The sequence below is a fragment of the Cheilinus undulatus genome, linkage group 13 (assembly GCF_018320785.1).
Source record: "Cheilinus undulatus linkage group 13, ASM1832078v1, whole genome shotgun sequence".
Classification (NCBI taxonomy): Eukaryota; Metazoa; Chordata; class Actinopteri; order Labriformes; family Labridae; genus Cheilinus; species Cheilinus undulatus.
In genome coordinates this window covers 44,442,722-44,469,921 of record NC_054877.1, presented here as the reverse complement: position 1 = coordinate 44,469,921, position 27,200 = coordinate 44,442,722, and the positions used below count along the sequence as shown (strand labels likewise).

Below are 27,200 nucleotides of genomic sequence, written 5' to 3'. Positions count from 1 at the left end.
CACGTGCTTCAAGTACCGTATGTTAACGCCCAGAGCTACGTAACAGACGTCATAAAGGAAAGAGAACGGGAAGTGTAAAAAAAAGTGTTTTCGTCTGTATGTTTGATAACTGTACATTATGAAATGTATGAATTCATTATGAAAACTTCCGCTAAGTCATGGAAGCGTTCCTGTTTTTAGGCAGGTTTAAAGGTGTAACGGCGCACTCTACAGGACAATAGTGGAAATACAGATTATCAAAGCGGCTGTTTCTCCTATTAAAAATACAGACAGAAGCAGTTTCATAAGTCTGCTCTGTGTGGATATGTAACACGTTTAAATTAAGAATAAAATTAGAGAAGGATAACAGCCACTACAAGTCAACTTAACAAGTTGATAATGTGTGGGGAATTCAGGCTATTAGGACGAGTTTAGAGTTTCCTGTGAACTTTCTTGCATAAATTTAACTCTTTCATTCACTCAGTTATGAAATCTTCAGACAGTATTTTTCAAAAATTGTAACCCATTTTTTAAGGAGAATTCCATGTCCACTTGAATGGACAACATATATTTTTCATTTCACCTGAAGAGAAACTGTAATGAATATACAATAATTACATAGCAACAGTGTCTTAATGAATGAACTGATATTAAAACTATAAAATACATATATTTTTAATATTAACACAGCCAAGGAATACTGCATTTCACTCTCCTAAATATACAGAGCATTCAGAAAGTATGAGGATCCTTTTCACCTTTTCCAATTTTGTAGCCTGATGCTACAGTTAAAAAAAAAAATCAGTATGTATTCTCATTAATCTACACTCAGTCCATAATGGCAAAGGAAAAGTATTAGAATTTTTGGTAAATGTACTGAAAATAAAAAACTGAAATAACACACTGAAATATGTTTTCAGACCCTTTGCAAACACTTGAAATTTGAGAGGGACCTGGACGCAGCCGAGGACCTCCACTTCATACCGGACGTCAGACGAGCACCGCCATATCTTGTCTTCTAATACTGGAAGACACTTGAACTGAAGGTCTTCTTTGTTGTTTTCTCCATGTGTCGTCGCCATATAAATAGAGGCAAGTCCTCCATAAAGGAAATAGAAGTAGACAAAAAATACGTGACTTTTCAGACTAACAAGCATGGCAATTAGAAAACATTAATTTTAATGAATTGATATATGATCCAAAGTCAAGTATCACTTTGCACTGTATTGGATTACGTAGCAGACTTGCCTCTGGCAACATGGTGGCAACGTTGATGGCAGTCTGTCCAGCCAGCCAGCCAATCTCCCGTCGCATATTATGTCTGTGTTCAGTGATATGTGACTTTGGATCATAAATTGATTCATTAAAATTAATGTAAAGTTATCATTGTGCTTGCTGACCCGAAAACTCAGATGTTTTTTGTCTACTTGTAAGTCCTTATGTGGCAGACTTTCCTCTATTAATATGGCGGTGACACACTGAGAAAACAGCAAAGACATTCAGTTCTAGTGACTTCTGGTATTAGAAGAAGAGATATAGTGGCGATTTTCCGACATCCTGTGTGAAGTGGAGGTCCTCAGCTACATCCAGGTACTCTTGGAAATTTAGCTCAGGTTCCTCCCATTTCTCACAATCTTTGCGGAGATGTTTCTTGACTGGAGTCCACCTGTGTTAACTTAAAATGTTTGGACATGATTTGGAGAGGCACACCTCTCTGCAGAAGGCCTGCTGACAATGCATATCAGCAAAGATAAAGCTATGAGGTATATTTATACCTGACTGGCTGTTGGCCAACCTGGTTTGAAGAAGAAAGAAATTCACATATAATGACTTGCCACAAGGTGTCAGTGTAAAGGATGATGCACTGGTGTCTACTGTAGTGGTTGATTTAAAACGTCATCGAAACCCATGCATATGCAAGAAAATGGTTTAACAGTTGACAGTGACTTCTATGCATGGAAGGGTTAAAGAAAACATCCTTTGAATGACTGGCAACACATCTTATCCCCAAATATGCTTACTGTTGACCATTTTCGTCAAAAATTACTTTAACTGAACTCAAAGAGAGCTTAAAGTTAAAGTTTCATTGAACCTTTTTTCATTGAGGTAAGGCTTTGTTACTGTTTGTACAAGAGGGATTTTTAAGGTTTCTCTGTTAGCGGCAAACAACAGTCAAACAGTCAGTGTAATCCAGATTATCTATTAACATTTAGTGGCTAATTAGGGGTCTGCAAACATTACGAGGTTCAAAATCACATATTCGCAGCATTCAGAGCACACACAAAGGTTTTCTGTGGCAAGGTTGCTAAATTTCTCATAATAAAAGACTTTTCAGCACCACCAAAATCACCCAGAATTATTCTGTCCCATCTACTCAGCATAAATAAAATCTTATTCGAAAAATAAACACATAAAATTATATGTGTGCTCAAGTTACATATTTAAACCATTAGCCAGAAGCAGGTATCATCAGGTGGTACCAAACCTTCACAGTGTTTCGACCCAGTGGAGGCCAACTCACTGCCTATCTCCCCCTGTGCCTCCAGCTTTTCTCCTCCCTCTTACTCCGCAGCCAACATGAGGCTTGTTCTGCCTCCTTCCCCATCCTAAGAGCTGCCTGTTTCTTGCTTTTTTTTGTCTAGGCCCGGAGCTACAAACAAACGCCAAGCTGACTTGGCTGGGAACCCTCTGGAGCCAATCTCCACTGGGAACAGCCACGCCTGCCAGTCCTTGTCCTTGCAGTCCTGGACTAGGGGCTGGTATGTCAAGGCCTTTCTCTCATGGGTCTCTTCACAGTCCTCCTCCCATGGAAATGTTATTGTGACCACAAGTATTTTCCAGTCATTCCAACATTGGTCCTCATCTGTGATAAACTGGCAGCTTGCAGCAAGTTGGGCTTTAAAGGTCACATATTATGCAAAATACAACCCCCCTCCCCCACCACTGCCACCTTTCAGAGAGTGCTGAAACAAGCCGTTCTCAGATTTTCCCCTCATGATGTCATGTGGAGAGTTAGCACCGCCCCCAGGTTCGATTGGCCCTCCCCTCTTAGAAGAAGGTTCTGCACTCCTCTCCTGATACTCTTCTCAGCTCAGGAGAGCCACCTCCATTTCCTGAGAGGGGCGGAGTCAGACAGCTCATTTACATTTAAAGCCACAGACAGAAACAGCTTGTTCTAGGCAGGGCTGAAACAGGGTTCTTTTTGACATGCAAAAATCCAGTACTGGAGTGTTTTTTCAGCAACAAACTTCTCAGGCATGTTTTGGGGACCTCTGAGACCAATATAAACTTGTCTTAGAGGGGTAATATATGAGACCTTTAATGTCTTGCTTTAGAGGGGCTTGGCTCCTGACCCACTGACTTTTAATACACTTTCTCTTCTCTTAAAAATATTGATTCAAGCCGGGGCCCAGTGCAATATGTTTACTTTTTCCACCCAGAAGCACATATGTAGAGAATGATTCAACATCACATTGATTTGATGTGAGACACATTTGCACCACGAGTGAAGTTATCCATTGAGTTAGTTTCCGATGACCTTAGGTGCTTCTTAATGTTGCGGATTGTGTATTGTCAGTATATTGCCTTGCTATGTGGTTTACTCTCTTTGTTTTTCCCAGAGGAGACCCACCTCGCCACAGATTTTCAAGAGTTACTGCCGCTCTACCATATTGTAAAATATTTAACACTTTAAAAAGTGTAGCTTAACTATATGTAGTGTGGACTACTACAGACACTTTTAAAGTGTTAAATTCAAATCTGTATTAGTTTAATGAACAGTCAATGGCGCAGCGTATTTTACTTTTGTTATAGAGGTGTGACTTTATCCGAACAATCTGGTTGAAGATCTGTTCTGTTGTTGTCACTGTTAATAAAGATCATATTTTACAACTTCTCAGAAGCGTCTCAGAACATAAAGTAAACTTTAAATGAGATACTTTTTACTTTTTCTTGAGTAGTGGAACAGTTCCTCTACTTTTACTTAAGTAAATTTTTAACCAGAGTAACAGTACTTTTATTTAAGTAAAATACACCGCTTTCCACATTGTTAAGCAAATGACATTTTACATAATGGTTATCATTATGAAGTCTGTTCAAAAACATTGGAATGATGCTCTAATGGCTGATGACTTGAAAAATACTCTGTCATTTGCGTTAATATTTAAAAAAATAAGAGAAAAATGTCATTTGCTTAATAATGTGGAAAGCAGTGTAGTTGTGTACTTTTTCCACCTCTAATTCAGGTATCGTTTAGCCATCGGCTCTTTAAATGTCTATTTAGTGCTGGTATTGCGAAAAACCCAAATGATACCCAGCCTGACTCATCAACATCTGACTACAGCAGCTGAGGATTGAACCCCTGACCTTTCAGCTTCGAGCAATGTTAATTTTGTCGACTGAATCAAAGAGTAAAGAAAATGTTAGTTGACTGTCTTTTTTCCATCAGGAAGACTAGACTAAAACCTTGTCCACACAGATGAAAACGTTATATTTCCGTTTCATTTTCAAAAAGTTTTCCGTAAATACGGGATTGTTTCAGGAAATATCCATGTAAGCATGAAACCACTGAAAACGACTGGAAACGCTGTAGTATATATGCCAAGCCTATACATGGTGCTGTATTGCTGCCACGGAAATGCACTAAAAGAGAGAAGATTACAGAAAACTGCCTCAAACTTTCTTCTGGTTGTCCTTCTGGTTGTTCTCCACTTTGGATTCAAGAGTATCTGGTGTATGCCCGTTCTCGGCGGTGGTAAAGGAGCCTCAGGTTTGCTGTAAAAGCCATAACAAGCTCAGTAGCTTCTGCGAAACGAACACGCCACCATAACCCGCCATTGTTGTTTTGGTTTGACATGCACATGCGGCGTAAGTAGGCTACGCTATGTGTGCTGTAATCATTTCAATAAAGATGCGGTTGTCTGTCCACATGTAGACCAAACGAAGAGCGTTTACAGATTTGCTGATAAAAAAGCCAAGATGGCTTAGGAGTGCACTTTCACGTATTTGTAAGTATCAAACACAGGTGCTCTTAGGGCTCAAGGAAAAGTTAATGATTCCAAAAAATAAGGGTTAGTGTTTTGTGTTTTCAACACAGTGTGCCTTAGTTTTTTCTGGTTATGACTCTTTTTACCCTTAACACAATACAAGTCCGACCTCCCCCCTTTTTTTGTGTTTACAGATTTGTTCACTCTGGGACCTGGTTTAAAAAAGTAGCGTTTAAGGCCTCCTAAAACGCCGTTTCCGTGTGGATGAAACACAGACACAACAAAAAACTTTTGTGTATACTCCTGAGTTCATCTCCGTGTGGACGGGGCCTAAGACTAGCTAAAAAAGATCTTGGATGACAAAAACTCTGAGACTAAAGCGAGACTAAAATTTTAATGCTGAACTATTATACATTTAGAATACATGATATTTTTAGTCCACTTCACATTTAAGATATATCAAAATTTTCATGTATGTATTTTAAATCAATTGCAATATTTCTAGTTTATTAAAACAAGTATCTAACATTTAAATTTACTTGATAATTTGGCTAATTCAATTAGTTCAGAGCCAAAAATTATAAAAGCTTTTGGCTGCAAATTAATTAAATTTGTTTAGGTTTAGTCACCTAAAACCATCATGGTTAAAAATAACTGCAATCTAATTGAAACTAGAGAAGATCTGAACCAAAAGATTAGGACTAAATTTAAAAAAGCTGCCAAAATCAAGACTAGGTGAGAGATGACTGACTCTATTGAGTCCCAGTTTCCCCAGGGCCTCACTTCTGCTTTTTCTTAACTCTTTAAACATTAGAAATCAGATGATTTAGCTTAAAAACCCTCTCAGGATCTTCTCAGCCAACAATCCTTGACTGTATTCTTCCTCCTGTAGTGAGGAGGAGGCGTTCTTTACTGCAGCCATAAATTGTGGTGTTAAATATTAAAGACAGCTGAGGAATGAGGAACTCCTCTACATGGGACGCAAACATCTGCTGATGGTTTAGGGAGGTTATATAAGGTTGAGAAACACAGGAAAACACTAGTTAACAAATACATAAGCCAAGCTGAGTAATTAGGAAGAACCTGGGGGGGGGGGGGGGGGGGGGGTTAATGTGTAGGAAGGACTCTGCCTGAACTGTGGTTCAAACATTGTTTATTAGGACCGGCTCCAGCAGTAGTCATGGTTTGAAATGAGAAGATCATAAGAGAAAAATACAGTATGTATACAGACAGCAGCCATGCTGTGCTGTACAGCTGTAATCTCAGTGTTCTGCTTTCTTCAGTGCATGTTTTCACTCCTACGTCTCCATGCATGAATGTAAAAACATCACACAGCCATCAGGGTGAACCACCTTATAGAAGCTCCATCTGCTGGACATGAGGTATTCATTTAGCTCTGCTGTAGCAACATGTGACGTGTGAGCTCTCCTCTGTGCTTCTATGTTAGGAGGCCTGAGGCTGGCAGGCTTCAGTCTCTGTGCTGCTGTGTTCATAGTCTTTGTGCAGCTCCAGCGGTCCGTACAGACCCTCCAGTACTGCCAGCATTCTGCTCTGGACTGAATCCACCTGCTCTACTGGGCAGTACTCATCCAGACTGGACCTAAAAACACAAAAAAACTTGAATTTACTTAACATGCACTAAAAATGCAAATTCACAAATATCCCCCATGGCTGGATGCTAAACAGACAATTTAAAGCCTGATTTGTCCCTCTGTCTGCACTGAGTGATAGTTTTACTGTATCTAATAAGTCACAAATGAACAGAAATTCTGATTTGAAATATAATTATGAAATTGTGATTTATTAAAAAAAAAAGTCTAAATTCATGGTAAGATGGTCTTGTCTACAAGAAATAAAAGAACAGAACTTCCAAATGATAGATACACAGGGCTGTCAAACTCAATCAAAGCAGGGGCTGGATTCTGACTTTAGGTCTAACCTGAGGGCCTAGCAAGGTCAATATTTAACCATAAAATGTCAACTTGCTTTCACCAGAAATGAATTATAGGGGGAAAAAAATGCAGCACTGATGATAAATGATTTTGATATGAAAAAAGTCAACATGACAAGTCTAAAGGCTCAAAATCTGAGATGAAAAAGTCAAACTTGTTGGTTCAAAAGGTAAAAACATTACATTTAAAGTCAAAATAATGTATATAAAGGCAAATATTTGAGATAGAAAGTTGAAATCATAATTTTTGATGGTGAAAAAATGAGATAAAAGTCAAAATCACAAGTTTAAAAGGTCAAATACTGTATAAAATTCAAAATTGTGAGTTTTAAAGGTCAAAACAATAAGATACAATTCTTATTAATTACCGTATTTTCCGGACTATAAGTTGCACTTTCTTTCATAGTTTAGCTGGTCTTGCGACTTATTATCAGGTGCGACTTATATATCAAAATATAATTTAACATGTTTTTGAATGTTAATTCATGCTGACTGACATGCACAAGGAGTAAACATTACCGTCTACAGCCGCGAGAGGGCACTCTAGGCTTGTGACAGCTATATGCTGCTCCTGTACCACTGAAAAAATTTTTACGAAAACGGGAATAGAGTGGTGTAGGAATGAGTCCTAAAACGTGGAAGCAAGTTAGCAGTTTAGCACTTCCAGTTCCCTCGTCTGAAAGTCTATGGGAATTTTGAATGCGTTTTCAGTTAAATGCCTGCAATAAGGTCTGTGGTGAACACAAGTTCAGGAGAGTTTAACGTTTTATCCTATGACATAAAATACATCTGGAACGTGCCCCGCTTTTGAATTGTGTATCTTTTCACGTCTTAATAAAGGCGGTTGCTAAAGGAACAAGAACAAGGACTACATACGTCATCATCCGAAGCGCAGCAACCGAGCTGTTCAGTTGTATCTGCGGGTGATGACATAAATTCAGTCGACTGTGTTGTAGTTCAATATAGCATGACGTTAGCTTTTTACTTTTGACAGTTAGATTAACGAACCAGATGCAATTCTTATATTATCAGTTTATGAAGATTATCTTTATGAACAAAACGTGCAAGTTTCACAAACTTTTATTGGACACAGAGCTTATTTTCAGCAATAATCCAAAAACCCATTGAAAAATCCCATAGGCTCGGTGCCGAGGGAACCCATGCAACGCTAACTTCCAGGTTTGCCCACAAAATTACGTTACGACTGCACCACTCTATCAAGCAGCAGAAAGAAAGTTTGGAGTGAGTGAGAAACTTGTGAGGGACTGGCAGCAGAGGTTAGTCTTACTGCAACTGAGAAAACAAAGAAAGCTATTCGCGGGCTGAAAGCGAAATGGCCAGAGCTGGAGGAACGAGTCCACAAATGGGGGCTTGAACAACGTGCTGCTGGGAGAGGCTTGTCAACAGTGAGGTTACGTCTCCATGCCCGGGTAGTTGCTAAGGAGATAAATATGAATGACTTTGCAGGTGGGCCTTCTTGGTGTTACCGCTTCATGCAACGCAGCCGCCTCTCTATCAGAGCACGGACATAAATAAATGCAACTTATAGTCCAGTGTTACTTATATATGTTTTTTCCTCTTCATGATGCATTTTTTTATCTGATGAGACTTATACTCTGGAGCGACTTATAGTCTGGAACATACGGTAGTTTTAAAGGTCAAAATAAGATATAAAAGTCAATGTTAGGAGTTCAAAATGTCAAAATGTGAGAAAAAAAAGTAAAAATCGTGAGTTTAAAATGTCAAAATATGAGATAAAATTCAAAATCATGAGTTTTGAAAGTCAAAATATTGCTCAAAATTTAAAATTGTTGATCTGAAAGGTCAAAATGTAAGAGAAAAAGTCAAAACTATGAGCTGAAAAGGTCAAAATATGAGACAAATTTCAAAATCACAAGTTCTAATGGTCAAAATGTGAGATAAAATAAAAAAATATGAGTTTAAAAGATCAAACTTTCACCTGAAATTTAAAATTGGGATTCTAAAAGTTCAAAATATAAGACAACAATTTAAAACCATAACTTTGAGTCGTAATTGTGAGATAAAAAATTGAAAATATGGAATGAAAACAAATTACTCTTTACTATTTATAATTTTTATGACTCATTGGGGATATTGTAAATCATCAAGGTTAAGTTCTCATTTTTGCACTGGAGGAAATCTGCAGACCTCATACTGGTGGGCCAGTTATAATAAAAATATATGATCTGGTGGGCTAGGTATAACTGCACCATGGGCCGGATTCGGCCCCCAGACCTTGAGTTTGACACCTATGGTCTACAGTATGTGTACAGTATGTAGATTTTTGGTGTGGTATCTACCTAGACATGGTAACCAGTGTAGGTTTAGGCAGAGCCTTCAGAAACAGCTGCACAGCTGTGATGAGTCTGTCGATCTCGTCCTCAGAGCTGACGTGGTGAGGCAGCTCCACCGAGTCACAGGTTAAACCCGCCTGATGCACCTGAAAACACAAGACACTGGAGTCAAACTTCACATCTGAGATTTAGGATTATTGTCATTTTACTTCAACAGACATGGAATTATTATCTCCTAAATACATTTTATAAATCTTAAAATCAGAACCTGAAATGGCTCAATAATACGCTCTGTATACTTTTTGTATACAATTCCACATTGAAACCCATTAAAACCACAATTTTTGATCCTCCAGCCACTGCAGCAAAACTAACACACAGCCAATAATATCAAGCTTTCATTCTGGAGTCATTGCTTCAAATTGCAGTTTTTCTTCCCGGAAAGTCTTCCAGACTGACTTGTGAATCATTGTCAAGATTTGAAAACTGAAAAGATGTTGGTCCATTTTTTAGTTCCAAACACATTTTTTTAATGTGCTGGTGGTGGAAATGTCTGGCATTGTCATGTCTAAGGATGTTCCTGAGCATCTGGTTCCCTATTCAGCTAAACGCTCATCAAAATTTCATTTCATTGACTAGTATAAAGAGGAGAAGATCCTTAGAAAACAGTCAAATTCCTCACAGAGTCATTGTGTCAGCGAGTGTGTGTGTCTGATACAGCGTGGCTAACATTAAAAGCTAACGGCGCCAGCCTTCGTTCCTCTGTGCAGATTAATATCGAGCTTTGATATGTGGCCTCTTTTCACTTTGGTTGAGTAGTTATACATCAGTTCAACCCTTGACAGCCTACATACCACTTTATTTCCATTTACTTCTTAAAAATCAAATGAATTCAAATGAAAGAAATATAATTTTTAAAATTTTGAACCCTCTCAGGCAGCATAACTCAACCCTGCTCAACCAAAGAGCCAAATCGATGAAAAATGCATTTGCAAGAGCCACAATGTAAGTGGTGAAAATGAGTGTAAAAGTGACTTAAATAAGCAAAAATGTGGGAAAAATGCTCAAAAAGCTTTAAAGAGTGGCAAGAATGCTGAAAACAGTGGAATTTAAAGGCAAAGCACAGCTTAAATAAGTGAAAAGTAGCAAAAAATGGCAAAAAGGGAGGAAATTGTAAATAGCAAAAAGCAGAATAAAAGAGGCAAAAAAACTGGTGGCAAAAATGGGATAGAAGTAGTAAAAATGGGCAAAAAGAAATGGCATAAGTGGGCTTAAAGCAGTGAAAATGGATTAAAAGTGGCAAAAAATTGAAAAAAATGTCAAAAAATTGTAAAAAATGTCAATGGAAATATACAGACAACAAATAAAGATTGACAATTAAAGCCAACTATATAAATGTGGGGATTCAAACTGATTTATGTGACCTGCAATGGATAATTTCTGAGGTCATAGTTTCCCTTTTTAAAGTTTTTTTCTGGATAATAGGGAATAATATTTCAAATTAAGACATAAAAAAGCCACAAATCATCCCAAAAAGCTCCATGTGGCTCAAGAACCACACATCTAGGTATTAAAATAGCTACTCAGTACTGAGTTATCTAAATAAGTTTTTTTTACCGTTCCTTGAGTAGACCTACAGAGCAGCAATTTTACTTCTACTTAAGTATATTTTAATCAAGTAACTGTCAACCAACATAACCAGTAATGATGAACACTGGGAGGATGCCCTCCAAAGCAGAGGCTGTGGCTGCTGCCAGCAAATAAAGCAGCATATGTGAACACAGGGCCTAACTATAAGAAGATATTGAGATTTATAGAGTTAAAATACACGTGCATCAAAATCCTTACCATTTCATAGTCTGGGGTGATATTCCGGGACTTTAGACTGGAAACCAATCGAGCTAATGAGGCCATTCTGAAAAACATGAAGAAAAATAAAAGACAAACTTTCAATCAAAGGTGCATTTTACAACATTCTGATTATTAATATTGCTGAAATTTAGTATGAATTTAGTAGATATATTGAGTTATGATTTCTTCAAGAAAGAATGACGTTCTCTGGGTTTGTTGTTCTCAGTTTAGTGGTCACACTGATAGGCTGGAACTTCCTTTGTCTTGTTTATATTCACTCAGAGGCTCAGGCATGATTCATACAAATGTTTTTTTTTTTTTCACGTGAACCCTTCTCTATGTAACTGTTAGCTCTGCCACTATGACAGGGAAGAGACAATGCCCCGCCCAACCATAGACGCTGTTTCTAGGGCCAAAATGACAAAATCTTCTCTGAATTTAACAACTAAAGGAGAACCAACTGACTTACAAAACCAAAGAAAAGGCTTTATATCATTTTAAAAGACAACCCAACCAACCTCAAGATGCATACTGTGATTTGAAAGGGACTGCAGTATCTTGTGATCAGATGTTTATCAGCATTAGCCTGCAGCTCTTTCTCACAAGGTGTTTTCACAGAGCATTTCAGCAACATAATGAGGCTTTGCAGTAAACACTCCTCAAGACCTTTACATAGATAACAAGATGGTGTGATAATTTATGTCTCTGTCAGCTCACAGTATGTTTCAGCCCTGTAGGAGCGCTACAGTGGGAGCACCACATACAGGTGCATTTAAAAAAAATTCAACAAAAATTACTTCAGAAACTTAAATTTCCACATATTCAAGATTCACCTCAAAGTGAAAAGTTTCACAACTTCCTTTTGTTTACAGCTCATGAAATTCAAAAATCCACTATCTCAAAATTATTGAATATTGTGGAAAAGTGATACAAAAGGGGAGGGGGCACTTGTTTCGGTTGCTTATTTGTACTAAAACCTGATGATAGGCCTTTAAAAGCAGGCTTCACACAGTTCAAGGCTCATACTTCATGCAAACTGATCACAGCCATTTAAGTAGTCAGTAAAAAAAATAATAATTTAGTCAATACATAATTTAAACTTAGTTTGATGGGTTTGGCTAAATAGATAAATACACATGGTGCAAGTCCAAAGCTTTGTGCTAATCTTAACACCATTTAGTATCCTTTGTTTCATCCAGCAGACCACATTTCCAGCCAAAAAATCCTTAGCCTCTACTTTTATACTTGTTCATCCTGCTTCAGCTCAAAGGAAACAGGGATCAGTTGCTGATGTTAGTGACTTTAGTTCAATAAGATGACACCAAAAACTGCTGCAGGTTAACTACAGAACACTAAACAGGACATGAATTTAGACACAGGTTACTATGGCAGAATGTTGTATTTTAGGAGTGAAATGAACATGGAGGAAGTTTTTACCCTGGGTTATTTGCCCAGCGTGACACTGTCTCCTCGCCATCATCCTCCAGCAGATCAGCAAACGCTGCCTCCAGATCCTCCAGCTGATGAACACGACGATCCACACACTCATCCAGCTCCTCCTGGGTAATCAAAACATCCTGTTACGGTCGTAAAACAGGAGGGATTTCTCTGGCTTTGGAATCTGGTGGAAATATGTGAGGTTATGTACAACCCCAATTCCAAAGAAGATGGAGTGCTGTGTAAAATGTGAATAAGAACGGAATGCAACTTCATAAACCCACATTTTAGTGCCTTTCCAGATGTGTAAACTGCCCACGCCATAAGCACTAATGCAACCCCATACCCTCAGAGATGCAGGCTTTAGAACTGATAACAAGCTGAATGCTCCCTCTTTTGAGACATGGCAGGACATAGCATCCATGATTTCCAACAAGAATTTCAAATTTTGATTCATCTGACCACAGAACAGTTTTCCACATAGCCTCAGTCCATTTTAAAAGAGCTTAGGCCCTGAGAAGACAGTGGCATTTCTGGATCCTGTTCACGTACGGCTTCTTTTTTGCATGATACAACTTTAACTTACATTTGTGGGTAGCATGGGGAACTGTGCTGACAATGATTTCTGGACATGTTCCTGAGTCCATGCAGTAATTTACAGGACAGAATCATGCCTGTTTTTAATGCAGTGCCTCTTGAGGGCTCAAAGATCAGGGGCATTCAATACTGACCTTAAGTCTTGTCCTTTTGCACAGAGATTGCTCCCAATTTTCTGAAGCTTTAGAGGCTGATACTATATTATATTAGATGTCTAGATTAGGGACGATATTATCGGTCTGGTATCGGCAGATATCAAAATTTCTGCCGATATTTACATCCGATATTTTGCCTGTGCATTTCAGCACATATTGACTGTAAATTTTGTCCATATATACTAATAAATTAGTGGAGTTTTAGTCTGAACCAACAAACCTATGCCAGGTAAGGTCTTTTTCTTTATTTATCTTCATTCTTTACACTTGGAAGTGTTTTTTAAGGACTTAAAATTGTTTCCTTGGTCATCCTTGAAACTTAAAGTGTCCAAAAGGACTAACATTTTTTGTCTGAAAAGGGTATTTATCAGTATCAATATCGGTATTGGCTAAAACGAATCTGTAAGTATTGGCATATCGGATATCGGCAAAAATCCAATATGGTGCATCCCTAGTCTAGATGGTGCGATATTCAAAGTTGGTGCAATTTTACATCAAGGAGCATTTTTCTGAAATTGTTCCACAATCTTGAGACAGAATTTTTCACAAAATAGTGAACCTCTGCCCATCTTTACTGCTCCTTATATACCCAGTCATGTTACTGGCCTGTTACTGGTCAATCTAATAAGTTACAAAATGCTTTTTTTACGTAATTTTCCAGCCTTTTGTTGCCCTGTCCCAACTTTATTGAGATGTGTTGCTGTCAGCAAATATAAAATGAGCTAATATTTTTCATGAAATAGTAAAATGTCTCAGTTTCATCTGATATGTTGTTTATGTTCTATTGCAAATAAAAAATGGGTTTATGAGATCTGACTATCATTGCATTGTTTTTATTTACATTTTACACAGTGCCCCAACTTCTTTTGGAATTAGGGGTTAAGCACTCAAAATAAAGTTATTATTACTTAAGTGTAGGTACTCCAGTGCAAAAATGGCTACATTTTGTAGCTTCAACTTAAAGAGAACTAAGGCCTGATGTTATCGCAGGGTAAATATAAGAGCAAACACAGCCTAGTCACTGTTTCAGTGTTTACTCTCAGTACGCTGTTTATTTGTGCAAATATGCATGAAGTACACACAGATCCGTCTTTGTATCTCTATGAAGCCAAGTTTTAACATTTAGTCCAAAACCACGAGAGTCTCTGACCTCAGTGGGATCTGGTCCAGGTCCTCTAAAGGCGTAGAGCTCTTTCAGGATGTCGTACTCCTCCTGAACAGAGAAAACATGGAGCTGAGGTATGTTGAAATTACCAAGAAGGATCCCTGTTTACATGAGTAGAGGTTAAAACAGACTTTTTCCTGTTTCAAACTGCAAATCGTTTCTGGTTGTTTCTTTGTTCAAATGACATAAATAAGATAAGAAATAAATTGCTGAGAAAATAACAGACTGTCAAAAATTGGAGCTAATCAAGAGTTGTGTCTAACAAGTTTCTACACCTACAGGAAATGCTGATTTGACCACATCGTCTCTAAACGGTAGAGATGCACAGATACCAATACCGGTAGTGGATATCAGCAAGACTGCCTATAAGGGGGGATAAAGGGGAGAGCTTTCTGGGACCCAGAGGCCCAAAAAATCATGGTCCACTGAGAAATTAAGCTGTGGTAACTATATTTCATTTTTAACCCGAATAATAACCACTCTCATTGAGGAAAAGGAAAAAAACAAATTTATTTTGTTGTGCTCTAGCACAAGTAAAGCTTTTTTTCTAAATGTAAATGAAACCATTACGAAGGTAATGTTAGACTTTAAAGCTAAGTCATGAAGTGCACAAATGACAGGATGTCAGAAACTAAAGAAAAAAAAACGGAGACAACTTTGATGGAGTATAATTACATTAGCGCTTAAAAAAGGCAGTTACGTTGAGGGAAAAGTGGAAAAAGAACATTAAAACTGGCAAAAAGAAGTGACAAACATGGGCAGAAAGGGGCAAAATTGGGGGAAGAGCACCGGTAATATGATAAATGTAGAAAAATTGACAATAAGAAGCAAAAATGTTTGAAAAGTAGCATCAAAGTGCAAAAAATTTGAATAACAGTGGCATAAAAGGTCAACAAACAGCAATAATGGGTTTAACATGGCATCAAAGTGCAAAGAAACAGCAGAAAAGGAGAAAAATTAAACAAAAATGAGAAAAAGGTAGCAAAAATGGTTTAAAAGTGGCAAAACCATAAGAAAAGTATAAAAGTAGCAAAAAAAGTGGCTTAGAATAGTGAAAAACAGCAATAACAGGTTAAACGTGGCAGAAAATGCAAAAAAAAAAAAAAAAGAAAAACAGTGCAATAAATGGACAAACAGCAGCAAAAATTGTTTAAAAAGTGAAAAAACAGTCGAACAAGTAGAATAAACATGGCAAAACAGTGGGAAAAAAATTGAATAAAAGAGGCAAAACAGTGGAAAAAATTTTATAAAAGTGGAAGAAAAGGGCAATAGACAGCAAACATGAGTTAGAAGTGGCAAAAAGAAGGAAAAAATGGCAGATGTTGTGCTGAAAAGAGGTCAAAAAGTAGCACAAATAAATAATTCCAACATCAGAAGCCAGATATAGTTTAACACACCTCCAAAATGAGGTGATTGTTAGCCAGGACGCTAGGATCGGTTCTACAAATCCAACACAAACACACTGATGTTATCAATAACTCAAAAATGTGGAATGCCCATTCTCTTCAGCCATGAGGGCTTTTCTACTCTCTGCCTGGATTGTAATATTTTGCTGGCTTGAGACTTCCTGGACATTTACCTTTCACCATGTATTTCTGTGGGTGTGACTTGCATTAATGAGTTTAAGGGCCACTGCACACATCAGAGAGGATATTTAACATTAAAAGCTGTCACTTAATAAAAGTTGAGTGTTTTGTACCATTTATTATGCATTTATGGCATCTTTGATATTACGTCAAGAGAGATACGTGATATAAAATAGGGCTGTCAAATTCTGAACATTTTTAAACCAATCAATTTCAAAATTTCTGTATTCAATTGCAATTAATTGCATGATTTTTTGCACATTTTAGAATTACACAATTTTCCATTCAAAACTGTATCTGTATTTCTGAAGCTAAGGGTGACCAATTTTCTGTCTGCAAACAGACCTGCTTTTATAGTTAGATCAAAGATTATAACATGACCTAACCACAGAAAAAAGAACCTGTTCTGGATTGAAAAGGAAATCACAATCATGGCATGTGGAGCAGAAGTGAAAGAAAAGATTCCCCGGTTCCCAGGAGTGTTTGAACTGCTTTTCTATGATGTAAAATAACAAAGATATTAATAAAAACATCCCGAAAATGCGCTGGCAAGTGCTCAGACCCCAGAGGTTAATTCAGTTTCACATCTAACACTGATGGACCAGGCTGATGTGAGCCTTCAAGCTCTGCTTTGTGTACTTGAAATCAGACCCACATAAATATCAGGAAACTCCATTTATGACCACATATCAATGTCCACAGTCCAGGAAACAGTATTGAGCTCTGCCGAGTCCAAATCTCCCTAACTTAAGTGGTTATTGGTCTATTTTTCTCCCATTTTCATCCACTCCTCATAGAAAAGACAGCCGTGTTTTGCAGCCTGGATGAGCAGTCGTGTAGCTCCATCCTTTAGGATGGAAAGGTAAGCTTGGTGCCCCTATGAAAGGGTGCCAAAAAAATAATGGAAATGCAAATAAACACGTCCCATGCCGTCCCAAACTGAACTAGACCTCTTGGTGGAAACGACCTATTAGCTGTCTGTGAGTTCTTCAAAGTGTAATCAGACATCAGGGAGCAATGGTGGACTTTTACACCACTGTGGCTGCATGGGAACGCTGATGTGGCTTAACTAAAGTGTGCTGACAATAAAGCATGAGATAAATGTGATCAAAAGAAATTAATGCACTAGATATGGACTCTAATTAATTTGGATTAATGTGATTAATCTTGACAGCCCTAATATGAAATAACCAAAAGTGCCTGGTGTATTTGAATTTTTCAAATGAACTATTGAGTCAAAAAATCAGTGTGTTCTGTGCAACATATAAATGGATTTCCTGTTCATTTTCCCCCTCCAAATACTGCCACCTGAATTTCTTATAAATTTCTGCCACTTATTGAAAACTGCTGCAGCTTGGATCTTTGATAGAACAAAGCATAGGACTGATTGAAGGGAGGATAAACAAACATCTTTTAAAACACATCTAGGTTTTACCAAAGTGCCGTAGAATCAAGGATGACAATTAAATGGAAAAAATAGCAATAAAAGAGGATTTAACAGCCCTGCAGAGTGCATACTGTGTGGATTTGATGTATTTCCTGTACAAACAGGCAGGCCCCATGAATCATTTCCCTTTAACAGGAAGTTAAATTTCTGAATCATGAAGGGGGAGGTTCAGATTTGCCATGAATAACAGCTGGAAATGTTTTAGATAAAACATGATTATAAAAGTACATGACAGCAAGTACCTACAGTATAATAATGGTGTGAAATATTGTGCCTAATAACTTAAAGGTACTGTAGTTGTCTAATCGTGAGGCCTTACCTGTGTGTATAACTCTTTAAAGGGGTTTTTACAGGAGAAGAAATCTAGATCAATGTCCAGGACGTACGGTTCAGTCTCAGCCAACATTGTCGATAAACTCTTCACTACATAACTGGTGGATCCCTCTTCTTCATCACTACCGGCAACCAGGTCTGTCTCAGTGCAGCCCCCTCCTGGCTGCAGTGGGTCCCTACAGGCAAAGAGGGACTGAGAGCAGCCTGCCTCATTGGCTGGATCGGTGTCTGTTCTCAGTCTCTTTACAAATGGAGTCTCCAAATCCTGGTCTGGGTTTTGTCCTAGAAAATCGGAGACAACGAACAACACAAATGTTAAAAAATGTGTCCTCACTATTTGTTAATCACTGCAGGAGAGTTTTAATGCATCTTAACTAGGGCTGTCGTGATTAATCGCACAAATTTCATAGTTAACTCGAGAGTAATCGCAAATTAATCGCACTTTTTTATCTGTTGAAAATGTATCTGACAGGACTATTTCTCACGATTTAAGTACCCTTATCTAGACAAATAGACAAAAATGCTTTCTTTATGCAAATTTTTGTTCATGTCAACAACCCAAAACAAAAATGTCCAGAAAACTCTCTAGACTACGATGAAAGACACTGAATGCTCCAAAAATCTGCTGACAGCATAACATGGTAAACTTTAGCCTAACAAGGACAACAGATGGAGATACTGACCTTAATGTAACATTACTGAATAATACCTTAATTTAGAGTCAAACTTCAAACTTCTAGAAGTTAACCCCTCTGTTGTTCTCAGCAGCTTAACACATAACAACAGATCTAATCATCAAACATGGACATAAAGAACATGGTCAGTGAAGTTTAAATCACTTAAAGATCATCCCTGATCCTTCACACTAAAGCAGAGAATTTCAGCCTCACATGAGGGAAATAAAGGCTCATAATCATCCCTTTACACCAAGAGATCTAACAACAGGATGATACAGAAAGAGAGACTAAATAGAGTTAGAGAATTAGACTACAGATTACTGGGAGAAGTCACGTCTCCTCTGAGAGCTCAGCAGCAAGGCACAAACACATCTACTGGTGTTTCACTGTTCTGATGTGATAAGGTAGACACATCTCCCTAACTCAAGAGAAAAAGCAAGTTTTTACTTTCAAATGTCTGCTATTATTTATCATATTTTTATTTTCAAAATAAAAAAATGCCCAAACGTAAAATAAATGTTGACAGTTAAAAATTACTGTCACCAGTCCAGCAGATTTACTGGAATGATGTCAATAAACACACATTTAAAGCTGCTTTTCAAAACTCATAAACACACAAATAAAAGAAGTGTCAATGGAGAACTTTTAAGGTGTAGTAAGAGGACTTAACCATCTTTTCATTCTTCAGATCATAGAAGAGCTGCAGATTTAATCTCAAACATTTTTTTCTTCATAAATAAAGGGGACCCACAGTCTAATAATGCTTTTTAGCTTATATTGTGATACTCTACAGAGCTTCTTCACTCTGAGGCTCACCTGTAACACCTCTGCTCCTGTTACACACCAGCCTGTGCTGCTCTGTCTCCTTCTCCTCCTCCTCCTCATGATAGCTGTATATTCACCAGGGTCAGACAGTCTCCAATAGGGTCTACAGTCTTTAAAACTTTTGCTGCATCTTGATTGACTGTTTTTTTCTTTTTTTTTTTTTTTTGAATTTGGCATTTATTTACAGTTCCAGTCGATCGTTTCAGCGCATACGTTTCGTTTTTTTCAAATACTTTCACTTTCAAGCAGGACTGGAGTGGGGATGGGAGAGGGGTAAACGGACCTTTAGGAGACGTGATCAGACCCGTCAACAGTCAATATTGAGGGTCAGTGCAGCTGTAATGCCGGTTCATAGCAGATATAAATAAATGAATAAATCATGCTGGCCAAAAGTGCGTCCACCCACCAGGAAATGCCCGGTATGCCATCCCTGCTTGCAGAGTTGTCTGAGCATCTCCGTCGTAAACAAATCCAGCATGGAGGGGGCGGCTCTCTGCATTAGCGGTGCGCTCGGCCAGCGAGTGGTAAGGGCTATTTAAGATTCTACGAACTCCTGGTAACTCAGTTCATCCTGACAATATGAGAAAATAACTTCAGTTTTATCTGACATGATCTGAAAGCTGAAACTGCTATTCAAAAGCCTCTGTCCTTTATCCATTTCTGCTCGCTTGCACTGCATCGGCGCCGCTTCCTTATCTGGCAAACTACGGGATGGGTCGAGGGTCGCGCAGGACGCGCATGCGTTAATCGTGCGACAAAAGATACAGTGGCGTTAAAAGTAATTTGAGTTAACGCGATATTAACGTGTTAACTTTGACAGCCCTAATCATAACGTGTACACAATATAGACAAAACATTCAGCCATCTGACCATTACATCAACAGGGACTGTAATGACATTGTATTCGAGTATATGTACTTTAATACAGAGTTTCCCCCCTTCTGCAGCCACAACAGCCTCCACTCTTCTTAGAAGGCTTTCCATGAGATTTGAGTGTTTCAAATCTGTGCCCATTCTTTCTGCAGAGCATTTCTGAGGCCATGTTAATGAGAAGGCCTGATTCGCAATCTCCTTTCCAGTTCATCCCATAAGGTGACTTTTACACACCAAGCACCTTAGCATGGTGTGTAAAAGTCGCTCACAAACCCACTCTGGGATTTTGCGGGGGTTTTCCACTCCATGGCTAAGTTGATGTTGTTCCCAAACACTTCTACTTTCTAATACTATCTCTTACAGTTGACTGTCCAGCATAGGGCTAAACGATTTGCAAAAAAAAATCTAATTGTGATTCAATATGCAATTATTTTTAGGTTCCTCATTTTATATATTTTTCTACTAATACAAGCAATACATCATTCTACTCTAGAAAAGCACTCAGAGAGCGCAGACCTCCGCCATTAGCCTTATCTCCCAGTAGTGAAGAATCCTTTATAAACATTCCTGGATCCAGACGGTGGAGACACGGTGAGGCAAAGCATCGGCTTTGCTACGTGTGGACTGTCATGGCAGAGCACCCATGGTCTCACCGGACGACTGAAAGTCATGGCAGATGGTGAATATTCCTCTATTCCTCCCAGCATTGTGAGTATTGTTGCTACAATTCGCTGTCTTTCTCTGTGTTACGTTCCGACTCGTCTCTTCGACCGGGCGTGTGTCTTACAAAGTCTATACACTCCAAAACTTTGAATAAGTTACTCATATCCGCCATCTCCTGGTGTAAAGTGGTAACAGCGCAGACCTATCTCCCAATAGTACAGAAACCTTTAAAAAATTACTGGATCCAGACAGTGATACGGATCAGTCCCAAAATCTATTCAGATCTTCCCTATGCCATTTCTGACATTTTCTGAAAATTTCATGAAAATCTGTCCGTGACTTTTTGAGTTATGTTGCTAACAAGCTAACAAACTAACTGACAAACTAACAAACAAACTAACAAACGGACCCAATCACATAACCTCCTTGGCGTAGGTATTTATAATGTACACAATATTAGATATTATGTACTAGGAAAAAATGACTTAAAATGAATACCTAATTGCGATTATTTTGGCTCATATTGCAAATTTGATATCAATTGCTATAATGAAGTGAATAACCATTTTTATGTCACTCTAATTTCAAATAAAAAACACATACATCACTAAAGCAGGAATTTTTATTCCAAAAAAAGTGATTTTTTGCATTATGTGTATAAAATCTCTGCTGCAAAAAAGTATTATACTGTTTTTTGACACATTTCAAGTTAAAATAATATAGAAACTTTTGCAATTTGTATATTACAGCAAGTCATATTGCGATTAAATCTAATTTGTGATTAATTGCCCAGTCCTAGTCCAGCAGGGATGAAATTTTATGAACTGTCACAGTGGCAGCTGTCACAGTGCCACGCTTGAAGCCACTGAGTGCTTAAGGACCATGCGGGATCACAAATGTTTGAAAATGGAGACTGAATGGCTAGGTGATTGATTTTACACACCTGTGGCAACAGGTCTGATTGAAAAACCTGAATCCAGTAATAACAGGTGTGGCCAAATACTTTTGTCCACTTTATGAAAAATTCTTATATAGTTAGGATCAGACAAGTTTGTTTTTATGTTATTTTGAACATTTAAAACATTTTATTTGGGTCCATTTCAGAAATCTAATGTCAGAAATTGTATTGGCAAAAATGTTCATAACTAATTCATCATTTCAGTCCTTTTTTCAAACAAAATCAGCAAAACACTCTCTGCTGCCAGCATGTCCACGGTGAGCTTCTGCTGGTTTGAAATTCAATATTTCGAGTGGTGAACTGGGATATGAATTCATCCGTTTGGTTCTAAAAATCTGATGCTTTTTCATCCTTCAGGGACTAAACTCAGTCGGGTTTGTGAGATGATCTGATGTGCATCCAAACACTTGTGCACATTCCCAAAGAAAAGCTCAATCAACTGAGAAACCAAAGATTTCCCATGGGATGGTTGAAGTACAGGTTGGATTTTCTGCCCAAGCTCAACACCAGCCTGATCTGCCTTCCTCCTCCTGGGTTTGAACAGATTTCTGTCATCAAAACAACTCTGATTTTTATTTTAAACTTAAATTATAAGGGACAAATTATTAAAAGATGCCAGGCCGGGCTTGGAGAGAATTTGCACAGGCCTGGGTAGGGTTCAATCTGGGCTTAAAGTTGAAATAATTAAACTACACCTGCCCTTAGCTGTCTCCTTTCCTCAGCACACACCTGTAGTGGACCTGTGAGCTGGTCGGCCTGGTCTGACCGGGTTCACTTTGACCACATTCAGTCGGAGTGGTTTGGGGTTCTCCAGCTGCTCCTCACACACGTACAGACCATCACTCAGGAAGTAGTGGTCGACACTCGTCACCCTGCAGACAAAACAGAGAGCACAAAAAGAAATATAAGAAGATCATTTCGGATAAATAATGGAGATGTGGTGAAATGGAGTCATGTGACCTCCTTGGCCCAGTGTGCTTAATGACAGCTCAATGGCTACTGATTCTCTTCACGAGTTCTTTCTTCCATATTAGGACTTATAAAGTTAATCATCTGTTCAGACCTTTTCCATATAAGAATGATTAAAAGTACATCAAGTTAAATTTCACTTGAATTTTTCTGACTTGTTTGACCTCTGGGTTGTCAAGGAGGGAGCAATAATAGAAAGCAGAAACCATGAGTTGACAGTGACAGTGACCTGTGTCACCAATGAATGTCAGCAAAAATATATCACACACACTGAAATTCTCCGGTCATGAACTTTATTTGGCCAGCACAATTTATCACAATTTCATCACTGTTTCAAAATAAGCTTATGCAATCACAAAAATGTAAACTCAGACCAAAAAAATGAGAAAATATATCAGCATTATCAGCTTACCTAAGTATCTCCAGCTGGATGAAGATGATGATGACTGTGCTTTCACACCAATTTAAAGTTCAACAAATCTAAACCTACTCTGTTTTAACACCTTTCCAAGGTAAATTCAAGCATTTTTGAGAGGCATTTTCAAGCTTTCCCAGTACCTCAAATATGCGGTAAGTTCTGCTATTCATAAAAGTTCATATAATTGTTAAATATAATTTAATTGCAACAAAAACAGAAATTCTGTTGTTAATCAGATGTCAAGAGCTAGTCACGCTGGGGTCAAACGCAGCCCACAAGTCAATTTCAAATATCAACAAATTGTGAAGAAAACATGACAAAATCTGCCATGAAAACATGAAAAATACATTTTTTTAATAATCATCTTTGATTACTCACATATTCTAGGCTCTTAACATGAAATTAGAATTACAATTTGCTGTAATTCTTACTGTAAATGTATTTTATGTGCATCATTAAATGCATTTGTATAAAAAAGGCAGATGTGCAGGAAAAATACACAATATAACCTATAAGTATTAAAATTAATGCATTCAAAAGCAGTTCAAATGGGCTTAAGTTCTGTTTTTAGTTGATAAAATCAAATGGTTTTTTTTCCCTAAAATTATTTTATCAATCAATTCCTTCTTATGTAAAAGACCCTCTGGCTTATTTTATACCTAACAGACTGCTTCAAACTGCTGTTTTTTAAAGAAAGGCCCATGATCTCAAGCACTTCATCCATGCACTTTTTGAACCTTAAAAACATAAAAGCAAAATTAAAGCATTTTCAACGATTTCAAACAGCTGTACTCACCCTGAAACTATTTATCTGCCACTCTCAGATGAAATCCTGCCATTTTAGTGCCACAAAACATGTTATTTTGTGTAAGACTATAGCTTATTTTATGTCTTTAGTTTTTATTACATTTGACAACTAATATCATTACTGCAATATTACACAAAATTAATTCACAAAAACGTCAGATTTTGTGCAACCAGGTTATGGCAACAGCCTTCCCCAGTGTTTTTTTTTTGTTTCAGTAGTTCTTTTTATCAGACAAATTCCACTGTTTTATAAGATAAGCATGTGTATTTATCCCACCTGTTCAGCTTTAATAAGCAGGATGCTGAAGAAGAACCAAAGCAGCAGATTTGTGATGCCGTGTCTCTGTGTTTTATACCTGATAGTGGTGGTGGAGGAGTCTCTCCCCACAGACATTGTGTGCTCCCCCTCCCTGATCTGCTGAGCCCAGTACGGATGGAGCCAAGCCACACACGACACATGACCAGCGTAAACCATGGGCATGATCCAGTTCTCTATACTCAACTCACTGAGAAGGAAACAAACATGGAGTAAGAGAGACATCAAACCCTGCAGACACTGGCGTATCCTTCACACAGACACTTTACTATCATGTGGCTTTTCACCTAGAATAGGGAAACTCTTGTATTTCTGAACATACTGTATTTTAACTCAAATTCCAAAAAAGTTGGGACATATAATATATACACATATTCTGAATTTGATGCCTGCAATACAGTCCAAAAAATTGTGACGGGTCAAGAAAAGACTAGGGAAGTTATGGAATGTTAAAAAGCATCTGGAACATTCCACAGGGTAAGTAGTTTCATTTGTAACAGGTCATCCTACCCTGACTGGGTTATAGGAACACTCCAGATAAGTCAGGCCATGATGAAAGTCAGTGTTTTCCTTAGTTTTGTCCACTATTTAAATTTATTATCAGTATATTCTGACTGAAAGTTCATATAAAAACTAGCAAATCCAAACAATGTGTACAATGTGGGAATAGCACAGTTAAGACTAGGGCTGAATGATTTGGGAAAATAATCTAATTGTGATTTTTTTCTATTAATATTGCAATTGTGATATGATATGTGATATTGCTTAAGTTCCTGAACTTGTTTTTTGCAACAAACACAAGTAATAAATCATTCTATATTACAACAAACGTAATATTAGATAAACCAAGGTTGAACAATTTAGAAAAATATCTAACTGTGATGATTTTGACTCATACTTAACTGTGATGATTTTGACTCATACTGCAAATTGGATAGGAATTGCTGTATTGAAGGGAGTCATAATGTTTATGTCATTCTCATATTGAGTAAGAAAAATGTACAAAAAAGTACGATTTTTGTTGATTATTCTAATAAACTGCCACTTGGATGACTGCATGATAAATAACTTGTAACATCTCTGTAGCAAAAAAACGTTTTAAAATTGGCATTTTGATGCAAGTTTCAGGGTGAAGAAATATTGCACCTTCTGTTTTGAAAATCGCACCAGGCCATATTGTAATTTAATCTAGTGCAAGAAGAAGTCTAGTGAGGGAGGCCACCAAGACACCTATGACTACTCTGAAGAAGTTCCAAGCTTCAGCAGCTGATATTGGAGAGACCCTTCAGACAACTGTTGGCCGGGTTCTTCACCAGTCAAAGCTTTATGAGAGAGTGGCAAAGAGAAAGCCAGTGTTAAAGAAAACTCAGATTAAATCTGGACTGGAGGTCACCGAAGGGCATGTGGGAGACTCCATGGTCAAGTGGAAGAAAGTTCTTTGGTCTGTTGAGACCAAAATGGAGCTTTTTGGCAAGACGCTATGTTGGGCAGACAGACACTATACCACCATAAACATAAACATCCCCACTGTGAAGCACTGTGGTGGCAGCATCATGCTGCAGGGATGCTTCTCAACAGCTGGCCCTTGAAGGCCTGTAAAGGTAGAGGGTAAAATGAAAGCTGCAAAATATAAGAAATCCTCGAGGACGATCTTATTCAGTCTACAAGAGAAATACGGCTTGGGAGACAATTTATTTTCTAGCAAGACAATGACCCGAAGCATACAGAGAAAGCTACACAGAAATGAAAGAAAGACAATGAGGAGAATGTTCTGGAGTGGCCGAGTCAAAGCTCAGACCTCAATCCAATAGAAAATGTGTGGCTGGACTTGAAATGGACTGTTAATGAATGATCCCCAATGTAACCTGACAGAGCATGAGCAGTTTTTAAAGAGTTATTCACCAACATAACCCTTCAATTCTTTTGTATTGTGTTAAGAGGCAGAGTGGCCTGTCTTATCCCTATTTGGAGGGTAATGTAAACATGTACGGAAAAAGTACTCAGCACTTTGAGTACTTTATCCTTTTATTTATTAGATTATTAACAGACTCTCGTACTCTTCGACCCCCTGTCCATAAACCAGCTGAATGAGTTAGTCTGTGCTGTAACAGTCCTGGTGTCTGTTACCTGAAGAGTTTGTCCTTATCAAACACGGTGTCTGCACACATGTTAACGGGGATGAGGAGGTCAGGGTGGGAGTCTAAATGAACCATCTTTATGTTCTTCAGAGGGAGGTGTCTGGAGGCGATGGCGCGGTAAATATGAGACACCACCTGAATGACAAAGAGACACTAACATTTATTAAAACCCCATAATCAGAATATATATGTACATGTTTTATTTTTAAACTGAAATGTTGAGAGAAAATAAATGCCGGCTTACATCGTGGTGATCCTCCACGATAAACACCGGGAGATGAGGGTACAGTCTCTTCAGAGGAACACCGCTCATTATACCGACAAAAAGGAACAATATCAAATGTTTTATGTATGTTTTCAAACTTAAATCTATGGTTTATTATCGTCACGTCATTGTAGCTCCACTCATATCACACATGGTAACCCATTTAGTCAGAAACAGCTAGAAATGTAACATTATACTGGCCAACTGCATAGAAACCGGAAGTGAGTCCAGCTTTGTTTTTATGTCCGATTGGAAACACAGCAGGGAGATGAATAATCGTCCTCGGAGCGATAACACATTTGCTGCCACTACGACCATTTCCTTTCTTTGACCTTTCGTTCCTTTCTCCTTTTAAATGCCTTATTTAGAGAGGATGGCAGTAGAAAGAATCAGAATCAGGAATGAGAGTGGAATAGAGACATGTGGGAGAGGAGCAGCAGGCTGGACTTGAATCTGCGCCTTCATTTCTACATCTACGAAAACGACGATG

General features: G+C 38.0%; 1 protein-coding gene across 1 annotated transcript; it reads right to left on the bottom strand.

Moving 5' to 3' along the window:
• Positions 1–6,110: 6,110 nt before the first annotated feature.
• c13h5orf22 (chromosome 13 C5orf22 homolog) lies at positions 6,111–26,936 on the bottom strand. The gene is made up of 10 exons (XM_041803839.1): positions 26,690–26,936; positions 26,435–26,580; positions 24,348–24,497; positions 22,527–22,669; positions 17,788–18,083; positions 14,421–14,483; positions 12,519–12,640; positions 11,079–11,145; positions 9,237–9,376; positions 6,111–6,564 (listed from the first exon to the last, which is right to left on the bottom strand). Exons 1-10 carry the CDS (start codon positions 26,756–26,758, stop codon positions 6,408–6,410), a joined length of 1,353 nt encoding a protein of 450 aa, XP_041659773.1. The 5' UTR covers positions 26,759–26,936; the 3' UTR covers positions 6,111–6,407.
• Positions 26,937–27,200: the final 264 nt, after the last annotated feature.